This window comes from Nerophis ophidion, linkage group LG22 (assembly GCF_033978795.1).
Source record: "Nerophis ophidion isolate RoL-2023_Sa linkage group LG22, RoL_Noph_v1.0, whole genome shotgun sequence".
Lineage (NCBI taxonomy): Eukaryota > Metazoa > Chordata > Actinopteri > Syngnathiformes > Syngnathidae > Nerophis > Nerophis ophidion.
The window spans coordinates 8,107,632-8,124,895 of NC_084632.1; the positions used below are offsets into that span (position 1 = coordinate 8,107,632).

General features: G+C 39.2%; 1 protein-coding gene across 5 annotated transcripts in view; it reads left to right on the plus strand.

Annotated features, from left to right (window-relative positions):
* The window catches only part of shdb (Src homology 2 domain containing transforming protein D, b), a 113,200-nt gene that overhangs the window by 25,608 nt on the left and 70,328 nt on the right, over positions 1–17,264 (plus strand). For all 5 annotated transcript variants that reach the window (XM_061883179.1, XM_061883180.1, XM_061883181.1 and 2 more), the window contains one exon: positions 8,388–8,538. In XM_061883179.1, the coding sequence (XP_061739163.1) occupies positions 8,388–8,538 (151 nt within the window). The remainder of the gene's footprint in view (positions 1–8,387; positions 8,539–17,264) is intronic.

Sequence of the window (17,264 nt, forward strand, 5' to 3'; positions counted from 1 at the left end):
AATATCTTTGCATAAATTTTAACCGGTGCACCACACCAATGTCTACCGTGGAGGGATGAGAAAATAATTGAACGGTCTGTCGAATTACAGGCGGTGTATGACAATCCCTGCAGTTTGAACCTATCATCAATAATAGATAGGCTTTGGTTTTGCAAGCTGAGAGATCCCACAAGAGCACATTTGGGAAAGGTATTGTTGAGAAAAAAGGAAACATTATTTTTTGACCGAGTTATAAGACAGCTTTTTTAAAGTGAGAGTCAAAGAAAGACAGGTGTTTTTATATTTTTCGACTAGGCCTAAATTAGAATTGCAAGATATAAACAATATAAATTATAATCAATCTGGCAGACGACCGGGTCAAAGTTCCCATCCATCCATCCATTTCTACCGCTTATTCCCTTTTGGGGTCGCGGGGGGCGCTGGCGCCTATCTCAGCTACAATTGGGCGGAAGGCGGGGTACACCCTGGACAAGTCGCCACCTCATCGCAGGGCCAACACAGATAGAAGGACAACATTCACACTCACATTCACACACTAGGGACCATTTAGTGTTGCCAGTTCCCCCTACATTTAATTTATTGTGCTGCCCCACCACAGCAAAGTAAAAATGTTTTTTTTTTATGTGAAAAAAGTAATTAATTGTAGGAATGGATATACTGTATATATATAGCCTATTAGATGCATGCTATTGACTAGTGATGCACCGAAAATTCAGCCGCTGAAAAAATACTGAAAAAAACCCCCGATGTTGTGATGACGTTATCTTTATAAGTTTATTTTAGATGCTTTTGGTGAAATCAGTATTGGGGAGAATAGCAACATTCATCCATCCATTTTTCTACCGCATATTCCCTTTGGGGTCGCGGGGGGGGCTTGTGCCTATCTCGGCTACAATTGGGCGGAAGGCGGGGTACACTCAGGACAAGTCGCCACCTCACCGCAGGGCCAACACAGATAGACAGACAACATTCACACACTAGGGACCATTTAGTTTTGCCAATCAACCTATTCCCAGGTGCATGTCTTTTGGAGGTGGGAGGAACCCGGAGTAGCAACATATAAAAATAAATTACATATTCAACCCAGCAGATGGAATTTCGGTTTGAAATATTTGACACGAAACGAGTTACCAAAGCTGCCCAATCAAATCTTTAATTAATGCAAATATATATATATTTTTTTACTGCACTGTCTTTGGTCACATGACCAAAATACCAGTACAATGTACATACAATAATTTTGTAACTATTGGTCCACACCAGAGTTCTGTTGGGACCCTTCTTTTAGAAAGGAACAGTCTCTCCAGATCCTTTTTATTTTAAGGCTGTTAAAATGAGGAGAGCTGACGAGAATGGAAGTTTAACAATTGTTTTCTACAAAAAGTAGCTCTACCAGTGCCCGGGGAGGGAACCGAGTTGCTAAAGTTGGGAGCAATCTCTAAAATGGTTTTGCTTTTGTCCCAGTTCCACTTTAACGGGGATCGAAACTGAAATTTGCATCTGGTACTTTTTCCTCTGTAACCTAAATGAGATTCAAAAGGTTTGCATTTGCAAAGGTACAAAACACACAGAGCTAGGGCTGTGCACCACACAATTCTAATCGAGTCGATTTTTAGGGGTAACGATTCGACTCAGAATCTATTCTCGATTCAAAATCAATATTTATTTGAATAAAATTAGTTGCCAGTTCTATGATTGTCTACATTACTTGATAAAATTCACTAACATCTCTGATATATACTGTATATATAAATATGTGTGTGTATATATATATATATATATATATATATATATATATATATATATATATATATATATATGTATGCATGTATGTATATATACACACACATATTTATATATATATATATATATATGTATATGTATATATATATATGTATATATATATGTATAAATATATGTGCAAACTTTGATTTGCCTGATTGCCTGGACAGGAGAGGCAAAACTAAACATATTAAAAAATATATATATGTTTGTATGTATGTATTTTTATATGTATGTATCTATGTGTGTGTGTGTATGTATATGTATGTATGTATATATATATATATATATATATGTATATATATGTGTGTATACATTTAAATCACTAAATAAAAATATATATTTTTAAATGAAAAAAAAAGTATTTATTTTATTAAATGAATAAAAAATATATATATATATTTATATATTTTTTTCCAAAGTATTTTTTATAAAAAACAAAAAATATATACATATTTAAAAAAAGGTATGTAGTTAGATTTTACATATACTGTATATGTATGTATGTATGTATATATATATATATATATATATATATACATACATATACGTATATACATACGTATATGTATGTATATATATATGTATGTATACATACACTATATATATGTATGTGTATGTATATATATATATATATATATATATATATATATATTTACATATATATATATATATTCAGACAAGTCATGATATATTTTTTATATCATTTAATCGGTCAAGAATCGTTACAAATAAGAATCACGATTCGTTGGAAAATGTAAAAAAAAAATTTTGGACACCCCGTACAGGGTACATTCATTTAGTATAACTTCTTTGAGCAGAACCAAGGCCAAAGCTAGTCATTTCTAAGGTGTTCCATTTTTCCCAAATGTAGGTTAGGTTCCTCTAACAGTTATTAACCGTGAAAAAGCGATGAATGACCAAAAAAAAAAAAAGATAGATTTTAAGTTATGAAAATAATTGAGCAAATTTAGGTTTTGAAAAAGTCAGTTCAGCTTCGCTTGAGATCAGAGTTTTACTGTTTTCATTGTTTTCATCGCAAAAGTTGCTGCGAAGGTAATTCGAGTAGCGGGTACCTTCATTAATTCCCCAGGATGTGTGGGAAAGCCGCATTCTAATTAACACCGAGGATTCCAGAACAGCCGTAGATAAGGAGACTCAATGCTGGGGGTTAAAATCACTTTTTTATTTTGAGACTTGGTGTGCGGTGATTGTGCAAGCTCCACTTGTCTTAAAACAGCTGAGACAAAGAGTCCTAGTCTTACATTTTTGCCAAAGGCTGTGTGTGTGTGTGTGTGTGTGTGTGTGTGTGTGTGTGTGTGTGTGTGTGTGTGTGTGTGTGTGTGTGTGTGTGTGTGTGACCATATGGCTACCTTTGTCGCCACCAATGAGCCAGTGAACTGCTGTTTCCCTCCTGAACTACGACTCTCAGTGGATGCATTTGTTCCATTTGGGCATCCAAATGTAGCGAAACACAAACAGGACATTTGCTTCTCCTGCCTCTAGTATGTCTTTCAAGTGACAATAGAATATTTTCAACTAGTAATATTGCTGCAAAATATAACATCCTTTGTTTTTTTTGTTTTTTTATCAAACAAGTGTCATAATATTAGCATAAAAACTACAAGCAAGCATCTACTCGTTTTATTGATCGCGCTCCGTGAGCAAATGTGTGTCGCAGATATGTTTGCATACATTTTAGCCGGTGCACCACACCAATGTCTGCCGTGGAAGGATGAGAAAATAATTGAACAGTCTGTCAAATTACAGGCGGAGTGTGACAATCCCTGGAGTTTGAACCTATCACCAATAATAAATAGGGTTTGGTTTTGCAAGCTGAGAGACCTCACACGAGCACATTTGGGGATGGTATTGTGGAGAAAAATTGAGGAAATACTTTCTTGACCCAGCTTTTAAAGTATAAAACAATCTGAAAAAGATAGGTGTTTTTATATATGTGTGGTCTAGGGTTGCAGATTATAAATGATATACAAACCCCGTTTCCATATGAGTTGGGAAATTGTGTTGGATGTAAATATAAACGGAATACAATGATTTGCAAATCCTTTTCAACCCATATTCAATTGAATGCACTACAAAGACAAAATATTTGATGTTCCAACTCATAAACTTTATTTTTTTTTGCAAATGATAATTAACTTAGAATTTCATGGCTGCAACACGTGCCAAAGTAGTTGGGAAAGGGCATGTTCACCACTGTGTTACATCACCTTTTCTTTTAACAACACTCAATAAACGTTTGAGAACTGAGGAAACTAATTGTTGAAACTTTGAAAGTGGAATTATTTCCCATTCTTGTTTTATGTAGAGCTTCAGTCGTTCAACAGTCCGGGGTCTTCGCTGTTGTATTTTACGCTTCATAATGCGCCACACATTTTCGATGGGAGACAGGTCTGGACTGCGGGCGGGCCAGGAAAGTACCCACACTCTTTTTTTACGAAGCCACGTTGTTGTAACACTTGTCTTGCTGAAAAAAGCAGGGGCGTCCATGATAACGTTGCTTGGATAACAACATATGTTGCTCCAAAACCTGTATGGACCATTCAGCATTAATGGTGCCTTCACAGATGTGTAAGTTACCCATGCCTTGGGCACTAATACACCTCCATACCATCACAGATGGTGGCTTTTCAACTTCGCGCCTATAACAATCTGGATGGTTATTTTCCTCTTTGTTCTGGAGGACACCCCGTCCTCTGTTTCCAAATATAATTTGAAATGTGGACTCGTCAGACCACAAAACACCTTTCCACTTTGCTTAGGTGAGATCGGGCCCAGCCAAGCCAGCGGCGTTTAAGGATATTGTTGATAAATGGGTTTGGCTTTTCATAGTAGAGTTTTAACTTGCACGTACAGATGTAGCGACCAACTGTAGTTACTGACAGTGGTTTCATGAAGTGTTCCTGAGCCCATGTGGTGATATCCTTTACACACTGAAGTCGGTTTTTGATGCAGTACCGCCTGAGGGATCAAAAGTCCGTAATATAATCGCTTATGTGCTGTGATTTCTCCAGATTCTCTGAACTTTTTGGTGATTTTATGGACCGTAGATGGTAAAATCCCTAAATCTTTGCAATAGCTCGTTGAGAAATGTTGTTCTAAAACTGTTCGACAATTTGCTCACAAAGTGGTGACCCTCACCCCATCCTTGTTTGTGAATTACTTAGTATTTCATGGAAGCTGCTTTTATACCCAATCATGGCACCCACCTGTTCCCAATTAGCCTGCACACCTGTGGGATGTTCCATATAAGTGTTTGATGAGCATTCCTCAACTTTATCAGTATTTATTGCCACCTTTCCCAACTTCTTTGTCACGTGTTGTTGGCATCAAATTCTAAAGTTAATGATTATTTGTAAAAAAAAAAAAAAAAAAGTTTATCACTTTGAACATCAAATATGTTGTCTTTGTAGCATATTTAACTGAATATGGGTTGAAAAGGATTTGCAAATCATTGTATTCCGTTTATATTTACATCTAACATAATATCCCAACTCATATGGAAACGGGGTTTGTACATTTGGCCTCCGACAGGGTTAGGGTACTTCCTACATTTAATTAATTGTATTGCCCCACCACGGCAAAATAAAAGCCGCCACACCTTAAAAATGACTTGTTTTTTTTATGCGAAAACTAGTTAAAGCAGTTAAATACAGAGTGGGCCAAAATTTTAAACTGAACAAAGCCGCGGGCCAAGGTTGAATAAATTAACTTTTTAATAGGGACCCAAACAAGTTTTGCATTAAATATTGAACAAGCAAGGCCTATATAACTTTATAGTGACATGCAAAATCCAGTTTCAAATAATAATAATAATAATAATAAAAAAAAATATCAATGGCATATCAAATAAAATGTTAATAATTTGCAATCTTCTGAGGTAATTCCACAAGCTAATAATACATTTGAAAATAAAATAACAATAATGAATAAGCCAAACATTCAAGCCTTGAAGTAGCAAGAGAAAACGCGTGAATAAAACGTTAATTATTGGTCAGTTTGCTGGAAGTTTCCCGGAAGACTTAGTGCTGCAAGGGTTTCTGGGTATTTGTTCTGTTGTGTTACGGTGCGGATGTTCACCCGAAATGTGTTTGTCATTCTTGTTTGGTGTGGGTTCACAGTGTGGTGCATATTTGTAAAAGTGTTAGAGTTGTTTATACGGCCACCCTCAGTGTGACCTCTATGACTGTTGACCAAGTATGCATTGCATTCACTTGTGCGTGTGTGTGTGTGTAAAAGCCACAAATACTATGTGACACGCTGTTAGTATGGAGGAAAAGCGGACATGACGACAGGTTGTAGAGAACGCTAAAGGCAGTGCCTTAAATGCACGCCCCCAATATAGTTGTCCAGGTGGAAATCGGTAGAAATTCGGGAGAATGGTTGCCCCGGGAGATTTTCGGAAGGGGCACTGAACTTCGGGAGTCTACCAGGAAAATTAGGAGGGTTGGCAAGTATGAGTATTAGCGGTGAATGCGGTGTTATACAGCGGCACTGACGCTGTATAACACCGGCAGGCCAGTTCTAATGCTAAATTGATATTGCCTAAAGGGCCAAATTAAATTACACGGCGGGCCAGATGTGACCCGCGGGCCAGAGTTTGACACCCATGAGTTAAAGTAATATATTGTAGAAATTGATATAAGTTAGGTATAAGTAAGCCAAAAGTTTGGACACACCTTCTCATTCAATGTTTATTTTCATGACTATTTTCATTGTCGATTGTCACATCAAAACTATGAATGAACATGTGGAGTTACATACTTAACAAAAAAAGGTGAAACAACTGAAAATATATTTTATATTCTAGTTTTTTCAAAATAGCCACCCTTTGCTCTGATTACTGTATTGCTCACTCTTGGCATTCTCTCCACGAGCTTCAAGAGGTAGTCACCTGAAATGGTTTTCACTTCACAGGTGTAATAGTTTTGACACCTTCAGTGACAATCTACAATGTAAATAGTCATGAAAATAAATAAAACCCATTGAAATGAAAAGGTGTGTCCAAACCTTTGGCCTGTGCTGTATATAGCCTATTATTTGCATGCTATTGACAAGTGATGCACCGAAAAGTCAGCTGCCAGAAAAAAAATACTGTGATTACCGGAACAGTGCTGCCAAAACCTGATGATGTGATGACGCCATATTTCAAAGTTAATTTAACAAGCTTTTGGTGAAATCCGAACTGGCGAAAATAGCAAAATCTAAAAATAACCCACATACTCAACCCAGCAGATGGAATTTTATGTTAGAAATATTCAACACGGAAGGAGTCACCACAGCTGCCCAATTGAATCTTTAATTGGGGAAAATGTTGTTTTTTTAACTGCACCAAAGGAATCAATAAAGTACTACTATCTATCTATCTATCTATCTATCTATCTATCTATCTATCTATCTATCTATCTATCTATCTATCTATCTATCTATCTATCTATTTATTTTTGGTCACATGACAAAAATACTGGTGCAAAGTGTCCATACAGTTTTTTTGTAACTATTAGTCCACACCAGAATTATGACTCTCAATGAACGCATTTGACTCATTTGGGCGTCCAAATGTAGCGTAACACAGTGGTCCCCAACCTTTTTGTATCCGCGGACCGGTCAACGCTTAATAATTTGTCCCGCAGCCCGGGGGGGGTGGTGTCCTTTTTTTTTCTTTTTTTTTTTTTTCTTCTTTGTCATGAAAAACGGATGTTTTTGTCATGAAAAAGGGAGTTTTTTGTGGTTGGTGCACTATTTGTAAGTGGATATTGTGTTTTTTATGTTGATTTAATAAAAAAAAATATATATATATATTTTTTATTTTGTTTTTATTTTTTAGAAAAAATTCTTCTGCGGCCCGGTACCAATCGGACCACGGCCCGGTGGTTGGGGACCACTGGCGTAACACAAACAGGACTTTTTTTTTTTTTTTTCTTCTTTGTCATGAAAAACGGATGTTTTTGTCATGTACAACTCCTCTCTTGTGGGGGGGTGGGGGCGGAGGATAAAAAACAATAACAGTGCAATACTTTTTCATAACATGGTCACTACTGCCTAGTTTCTCTTGTTATATTCTTATTTACTGTTATATTTTTATTCCCATTCTTGCTTTTTATTTCTATTCTTATTGTAATATTTTTCTATTTTGTTTCCATTTATTCCCCCATTATTTACTTTTTTCTTTTTAAATTCGATCTCAGTTCTGTACACTGCTGCTGGAATTTTAACTTTCCTGAGGGAACGCTCCTGAAGGAATCAATTGAGTACCATCCATCTATTATGTCTTTCATGTGACAACAGAATATTTTGAACCACTAATGTTGCTACTAAAAATAACATCCCGCAACCTCTGGTGACATCCTAAATGTTTTTTTTTTTGTTTTTGTTTTGTTTGTGTCAAGATATTAGCATAAAAACTACAAGCAAGCATCTACTTAGCATGCAAGCTGCTGAGAGGGGATGTGCTTCTTTGTCATGAGCAAGAATGCTGATTTATTGAGCGTGTTGTATGAGAGGTATAGTGCAATGTAGTCCAAAGCTAACACTCATACTTCATTCGATCCACATGTTGAAATGAGTCTTGTGTCCTTGTTCAGGCCGTGCCGTCTGCTCCACTGGCAGGGGACACCGATTATTCCGACCCGTTTGATGCCCGGTCGGACCATCGACCAGAACCAGATGTGAGACCGGTTCCCTCTGAGAGCAATGGCTACATGGAACCTTACGAGGCCCAGAGAGTCATAACAGGTGAGTAAGGCAGTGACTTACTTATACTCTTGTTGTACAAAATAGGAAGCGGTAATATCTTTACTGTTTTCTTTAATCAATCAATCATCAATCAATGTTTATTTATATAGCCCCAAATCACAAATGTCTCAAAGGACTGCACAAATCATTACGACTACAACATCCTCGGAAGAACCCACAAAAGGGCAAGGAAAACTCACACCCAGTGGGCAGGGAGAATTCACATCCAGTGGGACGCCAGTGACAATGCTGACTATGAGAAACCTTGGAGAGGACCTCAGATGTGGGCAACCCCCCCCCCCTCTAGGGGACCGAAAGCAATGGATGTTGAGCGGGTCTAACATGATACTGTGAAAGTTCAATCCATAGTGGCTCCAACACAGCCGCGAGAGTTCAGTTCAAGCGGATCCAAGACAGCAGCGAGAGTCCCGTCCACAGGAAACCATCTCAAGCGGATCAGCAGCGTAGAGATGTCCCCAACCGATACAGGCGAGCGGTCCATCCTGGGTCCCGACGAGCGGTCCATCCTGGGTCTCGACTCTGGACAGCCAGTACTTCATCCATGGTCATCGGACCAGGCCCCCTCCACAAGGGAGGGGGGGACATAGGAGAAAAAGAAAAGAAGGGGCAGATCAATTGGTCTAAAAAGGAAGTCTATTTAAAGGCTAGAGTATACAGATGAGTTTTAAGGTGAGACTTAAATGCTTCTACTGAGGTAGCATCTCGAACTGTTACCGGGAGGGCATTCCGAACGGAAAACGCTCTATAGCCCGCAGACTTTTTTTGGGCTCTAGGAATCACTAATAAGCCGGAGTCTTTTGAACGCAGATTTCTTTCCGGGACATATGGTACAATACAATCGGCAAGATAGGATGGAGCTAGATCGTGTAGTATTTTATACGTAAGTAGTAAAACCTTAAAGTCACATCTTAAGTGCACAGGAAGCCAGTGCAGGTGAGCCAGTACAGGCGTAATGTGATCAAACTTTCTTGTTCTTGTCAAAAGTCTAGCAGCCGCATTTTGTAGCAACTGTAATCTTTTAATGCTAGACATGGGGAGACCCGAAAATAATACGTTACAGTAATCGAGACGAGACGTAACAAACGCATGGATAATGATCTCGGCGTCTTTAGTGGACAAAATGGAGCGAATTTTAGCTATATTACGGAGATGAAAGAAGGCCGTTTTAGTAACGCTTTTAATGTGTGACTCAAAGGAGAGAGTTGGGTCGAAGATAATACCCAGATTTTTTACCGAGTCACCTTGTTTTATTATTTGGTTGTCAAATGTTAAAGGTGTATTATTAAATAGAGGTCGGTGTCGAGCAGGACCGATAATCAGCATTTCCGTTTTTTTGGCGTTGAGTTGCAAAAAAAATAAAAAAAATAAAAAATGTGTATAATGTTCTTTATTTTCAATGGAACATTTAAAGTTTTGGTGTTTACTGGCGTCATATAGCAGTGTACACGTGTCTCTTATGTGTGACTGCCATTTACTGGTCACACTTATCATTACACCATCTACCAAATAAAATTGCTTCAATGTCGGCAAGCACAACCAGAATTATTCCGTACATTAGGCACACCAGGTTATAAGGCACACTGTCCAGTTTTGAGACAATGAAAGGATTTTAAGTGCGCCTTATAGACCGAAAAATATGCTATATTCTGAGTGACTCAGGTGTTCATTGAGCTATAATAGAACCCGTACATGTGTAGAGCGAGGGCTTCCTGTAATTCCTTTTTGTCTGAGTCTTTCCCCGGGGGGGTCATCCACCGCCGACGCTCCCTCCCTTTTTCCCGCCTGCATCATCTCTCTGCCGTCCATTTGTTTCTCCTCCTGTAACGTCTCTGTCTGCCTCCGCCTCATTCAGAGTAAAAGTCTGCTATCGTCTATCTGCCTTCACCTTGAGGGCTTTGCTCGGCCCTTGGGGGAGTCCCACTGTCTCTCTAATCTTTCTTTTGGCAAATGATTGTTCTTCCCCCATGATGCCACTCGCACCGCCACCTAATTGGTGGTGCAGTATGTTGATAGTGTCGGGATTTAACACATTTGCACTCACTTCCTCCTGGTTTGTAATTTGGAGCTGGGTTGTCATGGCAGAGATCTCAAGCTGTATTTCCTTGCAGACATTGGACGGACTAGACTCAGCCTGTGTGTTGGACAAGAATAGTCCCAGCCTTTATATCAGGGGTGCCCAATTTGTGTGCCAATGAGGGCCACATTCTGACAAATCCAAGAATTCAGGGGCCATTTTGGTACTTTTCACCTTTAAAACCAGTACGATATAAAGCCAAAGCCTCTAAGACAGGGGTCACCAACGCGGTGCCCGCGGGCACCAGGTCGCCCGTAAGGACCAGATGAGAAGCCCGCTGGCCTGTTCTAAAAATAGCTCAAATAGCAGCACTTACCAGTTTATATTTTTACTAGCAAGCTGGTCTCGCTTTGCTCGATATTTTTAATTCTAAGAGAGACAAAACTCAAATAGAATTTGAAAATCCAAGAAAATGTTTTAAAGACTTGGTCTTCACTTGTTTAAATAAATTCATTTATTTTTTTACTTTGCTTCTTATAACTTTCAGAAAGACAATTTTAGAGAAAAAATACGACCTTAAAAATGATTTTAGGAATTTTAAACACATACCGGTATATCTTTTGGCCTTTTTAAATTCCTTCCTCTTCTTTCCTGACAATTTAAATCAATGTTCAAGTATTTTTTTTTTATTGTACAGAATAATAAATACATTTTAATTTAATTCTTCATTTTAGCTTCTGTTTTTTCGACGAAGAATATTCGTGAAATATTTCTTCTAAATTACTATGATTAATATTCAAAACAATTATTCTGGCAAATGTAGAAAATCCGTAGAATCAAATTTAAATCTTATTTCAAAGACTTTCGAATGTCTTTTAAAATTTTTGTTCTGGAAAATCTGGAAGAAATAATGATTTTTCTTTGTTGGAAATATAGCTTGGTCCAATTTGTTGTATAGTATAAGAATGTGCAGATTGGATTTTTAACCTATTTAAAACATGTCATCAAAATTCTAAAATTAATCTTGATCAGGAAAAATTACTAATGATGTTGCATGAATTTTTTTTTTTTTTTTTTCAAAAAGTTTTTCTATTAATTTTTTTCGGTTGAATTTTGAATTTTAAAGAGTCGATATTGAAGATAAACCGATTCAAAATTTTATTTTAAGTTTTTTCGTGTTTTTTCCTCTTTTAAACCATTCAATTAAGTGTTTTTTCATCATTTATTCTCTACAAAAAACCTTCATTACAAAGAAAAAAAAATGTACGACGGAATGACGGACAGAAATACCCATTTTTTGTATATATATATATATATATATATATATATATATATATATTTATTTATGAAAGGTAAATTGAGCAAATTGGCTATTTCTGGCAATTTATTTAAGTGTGTATGAAACTGGTAGCCCTTTGCATTAATCAGTACCCAAGAAGTAGCTCTTGGTTTCAAAAAGGTTGGTGACCCCTGCTATAAGAAATGCTAAGAGTTACCACTCTGGCCAGATAGTAATAGTAGTAAAATAAAATATGAACAAAATAAGCTAAAAAAAAAATCTAGCATGCTAATGAAGTAAATTAATTAACTCATATCATGTTTTGCTTATAGTGAAGATTTACATCCAACTTGGAGAAGGCAAACCACCAAGTTGAATTAAATAGTGGTATTTCAGTTTGAGAACATGAGAAGATAAGGCTGGTATGATCCGTGGCCCGGATCATGTTTTGTTATTTTCTGTTAGTTTTGGACTCCCTCAGTTCCTGTTTTTGTGCACCCTTGAGTTTGTTTTAGTTACCATGGTTATTTTCACCTGTCTCTGATTGGTGTTTGGGACGCTCACCTGTTTCCCGAGCACTAATCAGAAGCAGTATTTAAGCCTGCCTTTGCCAGTCAGTCGGCCTGGCTTCTTTGTTTGCTACATGCAACCCGTTACGTGAGTCTCTATTGTCTGTGCTAAGTGGTAGCCTTCCCTTCGAGTGCGCTCCACACGTTGTTCCTTCGGCTTGTTTTCTGTTTTTTGTACCTCTTTGATTTTCAAGAATAAAACACGTTCCCACCTGCACGTCCTTTCTGGAGTGGTCCGTTTGCATCCCGGGGGAACGAACCCAGCAGTGAGCTGTGACCCCCCAATCGTAACAAAGGCCTCTTAGTTTTTCTATTCTCAGGTGGATTGGATCACTTCTCGTAGGAAAAGAGGGTCTAATCGGGACTTTAAAATGCTAAAGTGCTAGCCTTATCCTTGTGTAGAGACTACCTGTCTAGCTCAACGCCAACATTTCAGTTATGACTTAGAACAATTGTTTTCCAGACTCTAGTCAGGAACATCTCCTTTTTAAGGTCAGGATGTGCTCTCCTGACTTAGCACACACACAGAGAGACAGAAAGGGGTAATATGAAACTGATTAAATGAAAAGAAAATGAACAAAAAAAGGTAGCATGCTAACAGTATTATGCTAACTTGCTAACAATCAATCAATGTTTATTTATATAGCCCTAAATCACAAATGTCTCAAAGGACTGCACAAATCCTTACGACTACGACATCCTCGGAAGAACCCACAAAAGGGCAAGGAAAACTCACAACCAGTGGGCAGGGAGAATTCACATCCAGTGGGATGTGAAGGTTTCTATGAGAAACCTTGGAGAGGACCTCAGATGTGGGCAAACCCCCCCCCCTCTAGGGGACCGAAAGCAATGGATGTCGAGCGGGTCTAACATGATACTGTGAAAGTTCAATCCATTGTGGCTCCAACACAGCCGCAAGAGTTCAGTTTAAAGCGGATCCAATACAGCTGCGAGAGTCCCGTCCACAGGAAACCATCCCAAGCGGAGGCGGATCAGCAGCGCAGAGATGTCCCCAACCGATACACAGGCGAGCGGTCCATCCTGGGTCTCGACTCTGGACAGCCAGTACTTCATCCATGGTCATCGGACCGGAGGGGGGGACATAGGAGAAAACAGAAAAGAAGCGGCAGATCAACTGGTCTAAAAAGGAGGTCTATTTAAAGGCTAGAGTATACAGATGAGTTTTAAGGTGAGACTTAAATGCTTCTACTGAGGTAGCATCTCGAACTGTTACCGGGAGGGCATTCCAGAGTACTGGAGCCCGAACGGAAAACGCTCTAGAACAAGAGCATGCTTACAGACAGTTGACATACGTAAAGCACCAAAATCTAGCACTCTGTTTGCATGCTAGCTGTAACGTGCGTAATGTACCAAAATGTATTATTCTGAGGTGTGTACCTGAAAATGTAGTTTAAGATACTAGCCTGCTAACGTTAGCATGTATCAAGTACCAAAATATGGCTGAGGTGTACACCAACAATATTGACTAAAAAAAACAACAAGCAAGCGTACTAACTAGGGCTTTAATCTTTTGATTTGATTCGATTCTTTGGGGTGATGATTCGATTCACAATCGATTCAAAATCAATACTTTTGAATATGACTACCGTATTTCCTCGAATTGCCGCCGGATATATATTACCCGCATGCCTTGTTTTACCGCCAAGTCGAACTCGTTTTGCGAAATAATTAGCGCATGCTTAGAATTACTGCCGGATCAAACTTGTTAATCAAAATAATTAGCGCATGCCTCGGTTTACCGCCGGGTCAAACTCGTTTCGCAGACTAATTAGCATATCCCTCGTTTTACCGCCGGGTCAAACTCGTCACGTCACGAGTGTGTAACACGGGTGGGAAATAAGCCATATGTCCTCTCATGGCATCCCCTCGTATTACCTGCGCCGTTTCCATGTTCAATCTCGCGAGCATAACACAGGCGCTCACGTGACCCGCTGCAGCCTATCGTGCTCTATATAATCCAGCGTTCCAAGATGGCTGCAAGGTGCGGTGGCTAAGCCTGGGGACATCTAAAGTTGTCGTTTGCCTGCATATCGTAAAAACAACCGTCCAACATTTTACAACTAATTGTAAACTTATAGTTGCCGATCATCAGGGCCGAGTTGCGATGAGAAAGTGTGGCGATGTTAAGATATTAAGCCGAGCTGGTAAGTGAATTTGTTTGCTAATAGTAGCTACTAGACGTACCCATGTATTTTCTATGGGCGGTTAGCATCGGGTATTAATCCCGTTTCCTCCAATATTTCTGATCCGATTGAATTTATATTTATGTCGAGTCTTTATTTTGGGTACTTCCATACGACGACTGAGTGTTGTGGCGTTTTAAGGCCATATGCAAATGTGTTTTTCATGATGGTATCCTTACCCTACTCCTTTCACATCCCATCTCCCCGGATTGTAAATAATCAAATGTATTTGTTATGCTATCTGAACTCACTATGTTCTCTGCTCAGTGTACATATCCTACATAGCTCGGTTGGTAGAGTGGCCGTGCCAGCAACTTGAGGGTTACAGGTTCGATTCCCGCTTCTGCCATCCTAGTCACTGCCGTTGTGTCCTTGGGCAAGACACTTTATCCACCTGCTCCCAGTGCCACCCACACTGGTTTAAAAATGTAACTTAGATATTGGGTTTCACTATGTAAAAGCGCTTTGAGTCACTAGAGAAAAGCGCTATATAAATATAATTCACTTCACTACTAAGTAAGACCTACACTGTTTCAATGTCCATTTCTCTGTTGATGCAATTATTGATGACTGAAGTACTGATATCAACCAAAGATCTTCATCCCACCCCCCGGATTGTAAATAATGTAAATAATTCAATGATGATTAACTGGTGTGATGACTGTATTATGCTGATAGTCTATATTTTTACCATGAATTGATTAACGTGGACCCCGACTTAAACAAATTGAAAAACGTATTCGGTTGTTACCATTTATTGGTCAGTTGTACGGAATATGTACTGAACTGTGCAATCTATTATTAAAAGTTTCAATCAATCAAATTACATCACACTCAAATTTATACGCATAGGCCTAAATTTACCGCATGCCTTTGGTAAGCGCCGGAGTGAGAAGAGGTTTTAAATTAATTACCGCCCCGGCGCTAATTCAGGGAAATACGGTAATTACATTCTTCCTTTTAAAAAATAGATAAACCGCTGTGATGCGTTTTCTTTGGCCTGTAATGATTGGATGCTTGTATCATTCGTGCCTGCACCTTTATGTCTCAGCAGCCTCTCAACTCCACCCTCAGCCTCTCTAACCTTTCCTGTAAGATTACTATCCCCCCCCTCACCCTCCTCTTTGTGTTTTCCCTCCATCATTTTTTCAATGAATTTCTTATTTTATTCCCTACGAGGCTGTTTTTTTTTTTTTCTTTCTGCGTTTCCATCTTCGCCTCCTCCCGGCAGGGCCGCTGACACCCGGGGTCCCCCAGCGAGCGCAGGTAGAGCAGCGTTCGGCGCTGCCGTGCTTCTGTCGCCATGACTTAACATCAAACGCTGACAGATCGCGCACGTACGCACCCCCCCCCCCTCCTGCTGCTCTTACCCGCCTGTTATTGCCTCGCTCCTCCGCGCTCCCTCCATTTTCCTTCCTTCCTCACAGGCTCGGGGCCTTTCCCCAGGGCCTCCGTTTGGTCGCCATGGTGACTACCGGGCAGCCCAATAATCACGTCTTATGTCGTGAAGGTTGAAGTTTTTCACTGCCTTTCACCGTTTAAGCGTTCAATTGTGTCCCTTTTTCTTTTTTTTTTTTTGCCAAGCTGCAGGCTGTGCAGTGGCATGTCCAGATTTTTTTTTTTGTCTGCGGTGACAGCCGTGTAACAGTCTGTCTACCCCAGGAGCATCTTTTGCTACTCTGGTGGCACGGTATACTAATAAAGTGCCCCGGTACTATACTGCTTTTTTTTTTGGGGACCGATGTCTCTTTGGGACAGAGGACCCTATTGAATTTCTAAGGTTTTATTATTATTCCTTATTATCATTATACCGCCGCCTCTTTGAGCTGTAATTTGACCCTTTTAACATGCTTCAAAACTCACCAAATTTGACACACACATCAGGACTGGCGAAAATTGCGATCTAATCAAAAAAACAAAACCCCAAAACTTAAAATTGCGCTCCAGTGCCCCCTAGGACAGAAACACAGACAAAACTGCCTGTGACATCCAGTACGAATGTCGTAGAAACATGAAACAAAAACCACTACGTAGGTCTCAGTTAGACCTATATTTCATGCACTGAGACCCCCAGGCTAAAATCAACAGTAAGTTTGCTATTCCCACTTCAATGCAAAAGTTGGCTAAAAAAATTTAGCTTTTTTTCAAACATTACCTCCTCTTAGGCCGTTTGTCGTTTAAACTTCAAATAAGCAAAGAAGATGGATTGAACCTTTCTGATTAAAAGTTAAAGGGGAACATTATCACCAAACCTATGCAAGCGTCAATATATACCTTGATGTTGCAGAAAAAAGACCATGTATTTTTTTAACCGATTTCCGAACTCTAAATGGGTGAATTTTGGCGCATTAAACGCCTTTCTGTTTATCGGTCTTGTAGCGATGACGTCAGAACGTGACGTCACCGAGGTAATACACCCGCCATTTTCATTTTCAACACATTACAAACACCGGGTCTCAGCTCTGTTGTTTTCCGTTTTTTCGACTATTTTTTGGAACCTTGGAGACATCATGCCTCGTCGGTGTGTTGTCGGAGGGTGTAACAACACTAACAGGGAGGGATTCAAGTTGCACCACTGGCAAGAAATCTGCCGCCAGACCCCCATTGAATGTGCCAGAGTGTCTGCACATTTGACCGGC